The sequence below is a fragment of the Balaenoptera ricei genome, chromosome 2 (genome assembly GCF_028023285.1).
Source record: "Balaenoptera ricei isolate mBalRic1 chromosome 2, mBalRic1.hap2, whole genome shotgun sequence".
NCBI classification, from domain to species: Eukaryota; Metazoa; Chordata; class Mammalia; order Artiodactyla; family Balaenopteridae; genus Balaenoptera; species Balaenoptera ricei.
This window is the reverse complement of record NC_082640.1, coordinates 51,503,433-51,516,017: the sequence shown is the minus strand read 5'-3', so window position 1 is coordinate 51,516,017 and position 12,585 is coordinate 51,503,433. Positions and strand designations below refer to the sequence as shown.

Sequence of the window (12,585 nt, the reverse complement as noted above, 5' to 3'; positions counted from 1 at the left end):
TCCTGTGCGCCTGAACAATTATGTAAGCTATACACAATAACATAGCAGAAGCTCCACGACTGATCACAGACAGCTGGGTGTACAGCCAACTGGCCCATGGTCAAGCTTTGTTGGCCTTCACAATCTTGGTCCATGATTGGTTTAAATTTACTTTAAACTTAAACATTTAAATTTAAACGTTAAAATTTAAAGTAAATTCAACATTAAAAAAAAAAAAACCTAGCGATTTCACATCAGATTTCTGGGACTGCACTTTCACTCTGGGAGCCATCAGTCAGAGCTGGGTCACCACTGTCCCTTTGGGATGGGCCATGTGCTTTCCTGTTTGCTGCATCCATATGGCTCCTGCTTATTTCCTCAAAACTGAGGCTGAGGGTCAATTTTATGCAATTTTATTTTTCTCCTACTAAAGTTAGGAGTAAGCTGAAATATTTCTTGTACTCAACATAGGAAAACAAAAGATCAAGAAGACTGGTGTCTCAAAAAAAGTTACAGAGCTTATTTCCTTGTGGAAGTGGAAAGTACTGTAGGTTTAACATATAAAGCAAGTCTGTGTTGAAAGAATAAAACTTAAAATCCCACCATGAAGCAGACCTGGTCCTCTCAATCATTTTGGGTTCTTGTTTGGCCCTGGGAGAACTTCAAGTCTGTGACCTTTGAGCTAATCCATCATCCATATTGTTTTCAATTTTAAATCATAACCTACAACTTCTGCCTTCCAGAGGAGAAGCAGTCGTCATTATTATAGTCAGCAATCCTTAATCTTTTTTTGCAATTGTAATTATTTCAGATTAGTTTGAAATAGGCTGTACATCTGATTAAATGTGAAAGTTTTGGATCTGGTAGAAAGACTGTGTGAAATAACAGAAAGGACAGGAGCCTAAGTTCTTGTTTTCGCTTTGCTACTGGTTTTAGGTCTTGGAAAAGTTGTTAAAACTCTTGGAGTTCCATTTTTTTCTATAAGAAAAAATGAAGAGATTGGGTTTGATTGACATCTTAAACTACACTACTCTACCTGGAACCTAGGAGGCCCTAAATAAAATTGGCTGAATGAGTGGGCCACGTATCAACTTGAATATATGGGTCGCTACCAACTTACAGAGAATCGGTCTTTCTTAACAACTCAGAGTTCTGGGAACTAACATTCTCTCTGTTTTGAGGTGTGTGTGTGTGTGTGTGTGTGTGTGTGTGTGTGTGATTCCATGAGCAAAAGAGGTAAATGCACTGGCTCAAGGTCTAATGCAGAACTCTCCTCTCCAGTGCACAAGCACTTGTAACCCAATCTCACTGTCTCTTGACTGCCTGCCAGCCTGACTCTACTCTTAAGCACTCATTCATTTGTTTCATCCCCTTTCAGACTGATATTTATGGACTGGCAAAGAAGTGTAACTTGACAGAGCGCCAGGTTGAAAGGTGGTTTAGGAGTCGGCGGAATCAAGATAGGCCTTGCAGGATGAAGAAATTCCAGGAAGCTTGGTAAGAAGGATAGTTAAAGCTTTTGAAATGGTGCAGTTTTATATGGAGCAGAATAGTCATCTCAGAAGGAATCCTTAGGTTGCAGCAGAAGAAGGGTTTGAACCCTCTCTGTCACTTACCAATCAGGAGTTTGATGCTAGTCACTCATCCACCTCTTGTGCTTCACTTTCCTTCTCTATGAAACAAGGTAAGCTATGAACTCTCTTAGTTGAAGAGGAGATGTTATGTACTTATCTTTAAAGTCCAGAAAAATCATAAAAATATCTTAACCTGGTGTTTATCTTTTCTAGGGTAGCAGTTGGCCCTAGCTCATCTGACTATCACCTGTTTCTAATCACATTACTCTATCACATTATAAGAGCAGAGAATGTCTGAGAGGGTGCTGTCCTCCTCTCTCAACACTGATGGAGAGGACTTCTTTCTGTCTCACTTGGCTCTTACTCCACCCCTGCCTGTGGACTGGGCAGCCAGTTCCTCTGGATTTCTGCCTGGTTTAGTAGGGGGTCAGGATGGGCTGAGCAACACATAGGGTTTTTGCAGAGCTGACTGCTTCAAATACGTTCTGAGTGCAGTGAGACTGTACCACACTTATTTTTGGCTTCATTACAACTCTGTTTTTTTTTTTTTTTTCTCTTCTGCAGAGTATTATAGTATTGATACTTTAGGTTACTCCCTTGGTGGCAAAAACTGACACCTGTGCCAAAAAGAGGGTCTAGGTCATTGCTCTTACTTTGTTCCTCTTCTTTACATCCAGACAAATGCACGTTAGTTGGGAAATTTTGATGCCACATTCTACATGCCAATAGCATTCCTTCTTTTTGCCTGTTTCTTAAGGTCCTCACATTGCCTAGTGACTTTCACCAGATGTTTTTGTTTTGATGGTAAAATGGATAGGGAGCTGGCATAAGACTCTCAGATAAAGAAACCAAGCCTGTGGAAGGCTAAACTTTAATGACTTTCTTTAACTACCTATGCATTGCCGAGTACAGTCATCCATCTGTGAGACTGGTGATGTTTGGAGGCACAGACCAAGTCTTCATGGTGTCTCGAGATTTTTTTCTCCTTGGCAGGCTTCCATTGCCTTTCCCACAGTGGCTAGAGGTATATGACCTGGTTTGTTTTCCAACTGCTTCTCTCTGAGTTTTAGCTCTTGAGAGATTGGTTAATATTGTGTTGCCACTATGTCAGCTTGGCCCAAGTGAATCTCTCTGGACTGTCACTACAAAACACTACAAACTGGAGCTGTTTTCACATTATATCTTCCTGTTTTTCTGCTATCATTCATTCTTTCTTTCTTTCTATCAAATGATTCTTATCTTAAATAAAGTCCCCAGGCAGGGACTAACTCTCAACCTCTGAGCTGAATCATACTGCAGTGAAATTCCGGGAATTTCTTATACATGATAGTGCCTTCCAGTTTATAAATAATCTTGGTTTGATCCTCCTAGCAACAGTGTGAGGCAGTCAGGGAAAGTGGGGCCCTGTTTGAGAAATGAGAAACTGTACATCATGTAGTTTAAGGAACTTGCTCAAGGTCGCCTGGCTGTTGGGGGCCTGTTGCCCTCAGGTCTTCTGACTCCTTTTCTGATACTCTTTCTGCTCACTGTACTGCCCCTACCACCTAATGCTGACCTCTCAGAAGCAGGGGACCCTATATGTCAAGTAACTGGGTGAGAAGGACCCAACATTGGGAATCTAGCTGTCAGTGAGTCTGCTAAAAGTCAGCCACAGAGTTCAGGCTAGAGAAGGGAATTTCAAGTTGCTATTATCAATCAGTCAGGCAACGCAGAGGGTTGTGTGGACCATCTTCTTGGTATGTGGCACTATCCTAGATCATACAGACTCGTAGATATTAAGAGGGAAGTAAAAGTGGAAGGTATGGTCACTGGCCTAAAGCAGCTAATCAGGGAGATGAGACTATCACTTACGAAACCACAACATCTGTTGTTGTTCCATTCCCAATGGCACATGGGCCTGTATACCTGTGGTCTACGTCATGTTCAGATGTGCTCTGGGCATTCAGAGGAGATGGCATCAGCAGAGTTGGATACATTAGACAAAGGCTTTCTAGAGGTCAGGAATAAGCTGGACGTTGAGGGGAGAGATGGATCGGATTTCCATAAGAAAAGAAAGCATGGGGGCTTCCCTGGTGGCGCAGTGGTTGAGTGTCTGCCTGCCAGTGCAGGGGACACGGGTTCGAGCCTTTGTCTGGGAGGATCCCACATGCCGCAGAGCAGCTGGGCCCATGCGCCACAGCTACTGAAGCCTGCGCACCTGGGGCCCGTGCTCCACAACAGGGGAAGCCACCGCAATGAGGAGTAGCCCCCTCTCGCCGCAGCTAGGGAGAGCCCGCATGCAGCAACGAAGACCCAACGCAGCCAAAATAAATAAAATAAAATAAATTAATTAAAAAAAAAAAGAAAGCATGATTTGAGGGCAGCATGTTTTAAGTAAAGCAAAGACAGGAAGCAGTACAATGTATTCAGGAGACAGGAGTGAACCCACAATTTTATAATTTAAGCTTTACATTATTCTTTAGCAATGTCACAAATGTCAGGGAACTGTTAAAAGTTATTATGAATCAAATAAATAGGCTAAAGCAAAGTACCAAGCTCTTTAATTGTATAGGGACTGCACTTTATTCCCTAGCTATGGGATGTGCTACAGGAATCATATCAAGAGACACCTAGCCCCAGGCATTTTGGAAATCTCAAGAAACTTATTCTCCAACACAGAACTCTTACAAATTACTCTCCAACAGGCAGACACTTCTCCATATCAGGATGGATTAGTCTCTGAACACCTTAAGTTCAGTGTATTGTTTCCTTGGTTACTTTCTTTAAGGATGACCCCTAAGCCCTGTTTCACAGAATTCAGGATTTTAATCCATAGTGACTCCTTTATTTTTAAATCAAATTCCGTATTAGCAGATCACTTTTCTTTTTAAAATAAGCATTTCCATTTAGCAATGAAAAGTTTAATAAAAACACTGAGTAATTTCCAAGTATCTGTTGTATATAGGCAGTGGCGCCCCCCGGTACTGGAGAGAGGCGCTCTCCTTCCGCTGGGTGGACTGCCGCTTGCCCAGCTGGCCCTCGGGCAGGTCCACTGCCTGCTCCATCCAGTTCCCCCACCGCTGAGCCCCATGTCCGTCCTGTCAGCGTCTCTCATGTCGCCCGAGTTCACTCTATCCAGATCCTCCCTGATCTCACCTGGCAGTCTCATCTTTCAACATCACCATCTGAGTCTAACCAATCAATTTCTGGGTTTTTTTCCAAGAGTTTTTTTTTTCTTTCCCCTTACAATTATGTTTGTGTCAGCCATTCCTGGAAAAAAAAAAAGGACATTTTACTGCCTTTGGTTCATTTGAAGCAAGGAAGATAGCATTGACAAGAACATCATCATTCAGCTCATGGTTAGTGAAGTGCAGCAGCTCCCAAGCTTTTTGATTTCAGGACCCCTTTGTTCTCTTAAAAACTATTACAGAAAGAAGTTATACAGATTGCCAACAAACACATGAAAAGATGCTCAACATCACTAATCATTAGAGAAATGCAAATCAAAACTACAATGAGGTGTCACCTCACACCAGTCAGAATGGCCATCATCAAAAAATCTACAAACAATAAATGCTGGAGAGGGCGTGGAGAAAAGGGAACCCTCTTGCACTGTTGGTGGGAATGTAAATTGATACAGCCACTATGGAGAACAGTATGGAGGTTCCTTAAAAAACTAAAAATAGAACTACCATACGACCCAGCAATCCCACTACTGGGCATATACCCTGAGAAAACCATAATTCAAAAAGAGTCATGTACCACAATGTTCATTGCAGCTCTATTTATAATAGCCAAGACATGGAAGCAACCTAAGTGTCCATCGACAGATGAATGGATAAAGAAGATGTGTCACATATATACAATGGAATATTACTCAGCCATGAAAAGAAATGAAATTGAGTTATTTGTAGTGAGGTGGAAGGACCTAGAGTCTGTCATACAGAGTGAAGTAAGTCAGAAAGAAAAACAAATACCGTATGCTAACACATATATATGGAATCTTTAAAAAAAAAAAAATTGGTTCTGAAGAACCTAGGGGCAGGACAGGAATAAAGACGCAGACGTAGAGAATGGACTTGAGGACACGGGGAGGGGGACAGAGTGAGAGAGTGGCATTGACATATATACACTACCAAGTGTGAAATAGATAGCTAGTGGGAAGCAGCCGCATAGCACAGGGAGATCAGCTCAGTGCTTTGTGACCACCTAGAGGGGTGGGCTAGGGAGGTGGTGAGGGAGACACAAGAGGGACGAGATATGGGGATATAAGTATATGTATAGCTGATTCACTTTGTAATAAAGCAGAAACTAACACACCATTGTAAAGCAATTATACTCCAGTAAAGATGTTTAAAAAAAAATACAGGATGCCCAGGTGAAGATGAATTTCAGATAAGTAACAATTTTTTTAGTATAAGCAGGTGCCAATGTTCATTGTTTATCTGAAAAATTAAAATTTAACTGTGCACCCTGTATTTTAACATTTTAACTGGCACCTCTAGCCTTCACCATCAACTAGGAAAATATCTTGGGGATTTTGGTGAACTTCACTGATCCCTGAAATAAACAAGGTTAATGACAGAAAAAAAAAAAAGCTATTACAGACCCCAAAGAGCATCTGCTTGTGTGTGTTATACCTACTGATATTTACTGTACTAGAAATTAGAACTGAAACATTTATAAAGCATTAGACTACACAAGCACATATGTCATCAGCTCTCAGAGCAACAATACCATCACAGGACATGTAGCCTCTGGGAAGCACCACTTCACACTTGAGAGGGAATGAGAGTGAAAAAGGCAAATAACATTTCAGTATTATTATGAAAGTATTTTGATGTCAGGGATCCCTGACTTTGAGAACCCCTGGCATAGACCTGATAGGACTGGTCCAGGAGGATGTGAAACTTGGATTTTACTCTTGCACCTGGTTGTTAGTGTACAGCCTTGGGTGAGTTATGTGATCTCTCTCAATGTCAGCATCCTTTAGTATTCATCTTATCTACCTTTTAGGGTTGTTGTGAGAACCAAGCAACAATACATAAAAGGGGCTAATTATAGTACCTACCTCTTAAGCTTGTTTTGAGGAAGAAAATGTGACATCACACAAGTGTGCTTAGCATAGTGCCTGGCACAGTGTCAAGAGGTCAATACATTTTTGAGAAACAAATAATATGAGATATGCCACCTAGACTTATGGCTTCCTTTGGGGCTGGCAGGTCTCATCATCTGTTTTTTGTGCTTCTCGTTTGGCCAGAGTAATCAAGGACCAGGGAAATGCTCTCTACATCTAAGCGTGGGGCTTTGCTGGACCAACAGTAAATAAAACAAGTGGGAACAGGTCTCAACCGGCTCATTTTTATGGTTCAACTTTCTGAGTAATTGAACCCTACTTTTTTCCCTGATCAAAACAAGCCATAAAGAAAAACTGTCATGTAGCTTAGAGACAGTGACATTGTTCAGGAAACGCCACTGGATTCAGGATCCAAAGACCTACATTTCCGCCTCGGCTGTGTCATTGCTTAGCTGGGTGAGCTGGGGGACGGCCTAGCCTTTATGAGCCTGGCTTCTCATCTACCAAGTGGGGATAGGCCGATATTCCTCTTTCTTTTTTATCTCACAGGTGTGTTGAGGAGAGCACTATAGGCATTACACAAATGTAAGGAACAAATATTATTTTTAATATTGTTGCTTCAGCAATCATTAGATAAAATAGCACTAATTTTTTAAAACCTTTTCATTTTGCCAAGTAGTAAACATATACAAAAGTAGAAAGACTAGTTAAATGAGCTGTGTATGCTATGATTTCATCACCAACTTTAGTAATTATCAACTCAGGGCCATCCTATGTTATTTCTGCCCTCGTCTACTTCTCTCCCCTACCACAGATTGTTTTTTTGGTATGTGGGTAATAATTTTCTTTCAGTTTTATTGTGATATATTTGACATATAGCACTGTATAAATTTAAGATGTACAGTGTAATAACTTATGAATGTTGTGAAATGATTACCACAATAAGTTTAGTTAACGTCCATCATCTCATATAGATACATAAAGGAAGAAGAAAAAAAATTTTTCCTTGTGATGAGAACTTTTAGGACCTACTTGCTTAGCAACTCTCAAATATACCATACAGCAGTGTTAATATAGTCATCATGTTATACATTACATTTCCAGTACTAATTTATAACAAGAAGTTTGTAACTTTTGATCACTTTCATCCAATTATTATTGAAGATCACTTTTGAAGCAAATACCAGATATCAAATGATTTCATTTGTAAGTATTTTAGTATGTATCTCTAAACGATAAGAACTATTTTAGATATTATCATACCTTAAAAATTTATTTAATAACAACAAATATTCAATCAGTGTTCGGATTTCCTTGATTGTCTTAATTTTCTTTGCAGTTTATTTGAATCAGGATCTAAATAAGACCTGTGCATTACAATTGGTCTTTTAAGTCCCTTAATCTACTGTATAGGTCTTTCTCCATATATGAGAAAAAAATATTCTTTCAAAATCTGCTTTTCAGAGACATGGCTAAAGTCTAGCCACATAGAAACCTTTTCACTGGGAATTAAATTGGGATGAAATGAGTACTTAGATAATACTAATATCAAACCATCGTTTATCATGTGTCAGGAACTAGGCTAGGCATATTAATAATAACAATAGGGGCTTCCTTGGTGGCGCAGTGGTTGAGAATCTGCCTGCCAATGCAGGGGACATGGGTTCGAGCCCTGGTTTGGGAGGATCCCACATGCCGCGGAGCAACTAGGCCCGTGAGCCACAATTGCTGAGCCTGCGCGTCTGGAGCCTGTGCTGCGCAACAAGAGAGGCCGCGATAGTGAGAGGCCCGCGCACCGCGATGAAGAGTGGACCCCACTTGCCGCAACTAGAGAAAGCCCTCGCACAGAAAGGAAGACCCAACACAGTCATAAACAAACAAATAAATAAATAATTAATTAAAATATATCATTAAAAAAAAGAGTAAAATAATATTTAAAAAAATAATAATAAAATACTTGCATTGCAAGAAACTTAAAAAAAAATAATAACAATAGCTATGATTTATTGTTGCTTACTTTATACCAGCCACTATGATCAATATTTTTCATAAGTTATCTTTGATTCTTTTTACATTTTGAGGTAAGTTTTGTTATTCCCATTTTATTGATGAAGAAATTAAGGCTCCATGAGTTAAGTTACTTATCTGAACTTATAGCCATCCAACGAGTGGCAGAATCAGGATATCAACTTAGATTTTTCTGATTCCAGAATGTGCATTCTTTCCAAACTGTTATAGCAAGTGTTTTTCTCCTCAGTTGTCAGTCACCTTAACAAGACTTTTCTTTCTTTTGGCAGCTGGCGATTTACATTTTACTTAATGATTACCATTGCTGGAATTGCCTTTCTTTATGATGTAAGTTGTCTTTCTGATATCTTTGATTGGAATTTGTCTTTAATTTTTAAAATTCCTGCCTGTGAATTCCTTGGGATATAATACTTTCAATAAGGTAACCAGCTTTTAAACCTCTACTCACTCTAATACCTAGAGAAGTAGCAACTCCTCAGTCTGTCTTTCAAAGCTTTTGTGAAGCTTTGCATTTGTAATGTTAGTTTTTAAACCTAATATCTCCCTATTTCCACTCTTGCAACCCACACACCAACTAAACTGGACCACTGACAATCCACTGAATATACCTGGTACATCCCCACTTTAGGATCTTAGCACATATTATCCCCTTTGCCAGAAATGTCTTGCCCTTCCCCCTCTATCTCTGCCCATCAAATTCCATCTAGTTCCATATCAAAGGCCACTTGTTTATGAAGACTTTCATTTCTTTCCCATTAGAAATCAAATCTGTCCTTACCATATTCTCTTTGCATTGTCTGTTTAAATAATTATTAAATAATTACCTTATTAAGTGATGTATAAACTTAATAGTAAATTGTTAAACAGAAAAAAAAAAGATAGCTAGCTTTTAGAGATGTCTCTAAAGATTCTTTCAAGATTTCTCTTAAGATATTTTATTGCTACGGATGTTTCAAGATATTTTTATTGCTATAGAAGCAGTAATCTAATTGGTTCAGAAATAATTTCATTAGAAGAGGCACTTGTTTGAAATAAGTAATTTCCTTTGTGACACAGGACTATTATTGGTCCCAGATTCACTAGAAGTCGTGCATGTCACAGGGGTGTTGTATAGGAACAAGTAGAAACACCTGTGGAGGGAGAGAGGTGCAGCTGGAGCAGCAGGAATGTGATAAAAGTGCATCTTACTGTGCATGTTTCCTCCCTATCAGTGACATAAGGAAGGCCTTATGTCTCTGCTGAAATCAGCCTTTGACAAAGTTTCTCTTGGTTCCTTGTTTTTCCAGAAGCCTTGGGTATATGACCTTTGGGAGGTTTGGAATGGCTATCCTAGACAGGTAAGTCACACTGATGTAGTCCCTTCCCTCCTCAGCAGCTTGTCCCCTGATTTAGGTCTGAGTCCCATCCCACTCTCCGTCCACTTCAGTGAAGTCCTTGGCTCTTTCTATACTGGAGCTTACTTACCCTTGTTCCTTATTTACCCATCACTTGTCTCATTCCTTTTCTTTGTTCATGGTTAATGTAATTATGTATTTGAGTTTAAATTTACCATCTTAGTATTTATTTTCTACTTGTACCACCTGATACATTTCATTTATTGTACTCTTTTCTTACTTTTTTATGGGACAGTGAAGTTTTAAAAAATTTATTATTCTGTTTCTTCCCTTATATTAGCTTTTCAGTTATGCATGTTTTTATTCTTTTAGTCATTATCCTAGAGATTACCATATGCATCCTTCAATTATCAGAGTCTAATGTAAATTAGTGCTCTTACCTCTTTCCAGTCACTGAAAGATCATCAGACTACTCCTATCCCCTCCTTCAAATATTTAAAACCCTACAAGTCACTACAATAATTGATTTGTAAATCAGTCAAATTGCCCTTTCCGTGCTGTTCCTTTGCATCTTGCATTTCCATGCTTCCATCTGGGATTATTATCCTTCTGGCTGCAGAATCCCCTTTGGTTTGCGTGTCTGGAAATGTTATCATTTTACCCTATATTTTTAAAGGATATTTTTGCTGGGCATAGAATTCTAGGTTAGTAGTTATTTTCCTTAAGCACTTTAAAGAAGTCATTCCATTGTCTTCTGGATCCCCTCAGTTTCTTTAAGAATTCAGTTATCCATTTTATTTTTGCTTCTTCAAATGGTGTCCTTTTTCTCTGATTTTAATATTTTGTATTTGTCTTTCAGCAATTTTAATATGATATGTATAAATGTGGTCTTCTGTGAATTTATCCTGCTTATTGTCCATAGTACTTCTTGAATCTGTGGCTTGATGTCTTAAGTCCATTTTGGAAAATTCTTAGCCATTGCTTCTGTTCCTTTCTCTCTCTCCTCTCTTTCTGGAATTCCAATTACAAGTGTGCTAATACGTTAGACCTTTATGCTAGGTCCTGAAGCTCTCTTAGGCTTTCCCTAATATTTTCCAACCTCTTGCCTTACTGCTTCAGTCTATAGGGACACAGTTCTCCACAGACCTCTTGCATTTCTGCATGTCATATGAAGTGATACACGGACTGACTTTTATTCTGTACTGTCTTTCCAAGGATGTTTGTATGGCAAGCAACCTTGGAAGATAGAGGTAATGTCTCCTCTGAAGCAATTGGTATGCATGTCACTGTCCATTATAAAGATTTAGGTTCCCTAGCTCAGGGTTCCTCTCTGGTAGCAAAACCCACTGCATGTGCAGATGTCACCTGACCCTCTTTGTTTAGCCATGGGAATTGGGGTGGGATAACTGGCCCAAATACTGATATTCTGGCAACTGTATTCGTGTGAATAATAAGCTATCCTTTACCTCTGACCCAGGAGTCTCATATCTTCTATCAGCATTCATGAAACTATGGCAAGCTAACTTGCAAGTAGGGTAAAATCTCAGACCCTTCACAGTTCTGGACATTTTCTACTTTCATGTCCTCCAGTTCACTAGTGCTTTTTTCAGCAGTGTCTAATCTGCTCTTAAACACATCTTTTGAGTTCTCAATTTTAGTTATGGTATTTTTCATTTCTCAAATTTTCACTTAATTCTTTTTTTATGGATTCCAGTTCTCTACTGAAAATTCCCACTAATTTTTAAAAATAACTTTAAATATGTGGTTAGTTTTTAAAGTTATTTTAAAGTCAGAGTCTGATAAATCCAATATCTTGCTCACCTGTGGGTCTATTTTCTTTCTTATTCCTGTCTCCTTATGCTTGATAACATTTGATTGAATGATAGACATTGCATATGAAAAATAATGCTTAGAAATGGTATTATCTACCTCCTGAGAGGACTTACTTTCACTTCTGTTAAGCAGTTAGAGTAGAGACAGATCACCTTAAATTTTATCTGTGATTGACGGAGTTAATTTGGACTCCAGTCTTTGTGAGGGCAGATGTATTTACAACTTGCCCGTATTCCTAGGGTATTCTCTTACAGTGGTTTTAAATAAAAGATTATAGTATTTACCAGGACTTCTTTTCCCTTGCTGGCCCTGAATACCAGTTTACTTCCTAGCACTATGAGATTGCCAAAAGTCCTACTTAACTACTGCTTCTTAGTCTCTGGGCTCTATACTGCTTATAAATTAGCAAATGCAGACTTTATGCTATACATTGGTGTGGTTTTCTTTGAAATTATCCTGCGTAGGGTCTGTAGTACTTCTTGAATTAAGGATGCACTTGAAATAAAGGATTTCATTTAATGCATTTTTCTTCTCCTTGAAATCTTGGCTCCACAGGTTCTGGATGCCTTGGTTGTTCTCCAATGCCTTCAAACAGATATTTTTTCTGTACTTTATCCATATTTTTAAGTAGTTCTCACTAGGAGGGTTAGTCTCATACAGGCTTGTTTTTCATAGAAGAAAGCAGAAACTCTTATTCTTTCTTGGCCTTATCAAGGATGATGAGTTGACCAGAAAATTATTCCATTTAATGTATTAGCTTTACTCTTCACTTCTCAGGTGT

General features: G+C 39.0%; 1 protein-coding gene across 1 annotated transcript in view; it reads left to right on the top strand.

Moving 5' to 3' along the window:
• CERS3 (ceramide synthase 3) overlaps positions 1 to 12,585 on the top strand; it is an 86,240-nt gene that overhangs the window by 15,807 nt on the left and 57,848 nt on the right. The window contains exons 3-5 of the mRNA XM_059915407.1: positions 1,358 to 1,476; positions 8,907 to 8,964; positions 9,924 to 9,974. Of these exons, the coding sequence (XP_059771390.1) occupies positions 1,358 to 1,476; positions 8,907 to 8,964; positions 9,924 to 9,974 (228 nt within the window). The remainder of the gene's footprint in view (positions 1 to 1,357; positions 1,477 to 8,906; positions 8,965 to 9,923; positions 9,975 to 12,585) is intronic.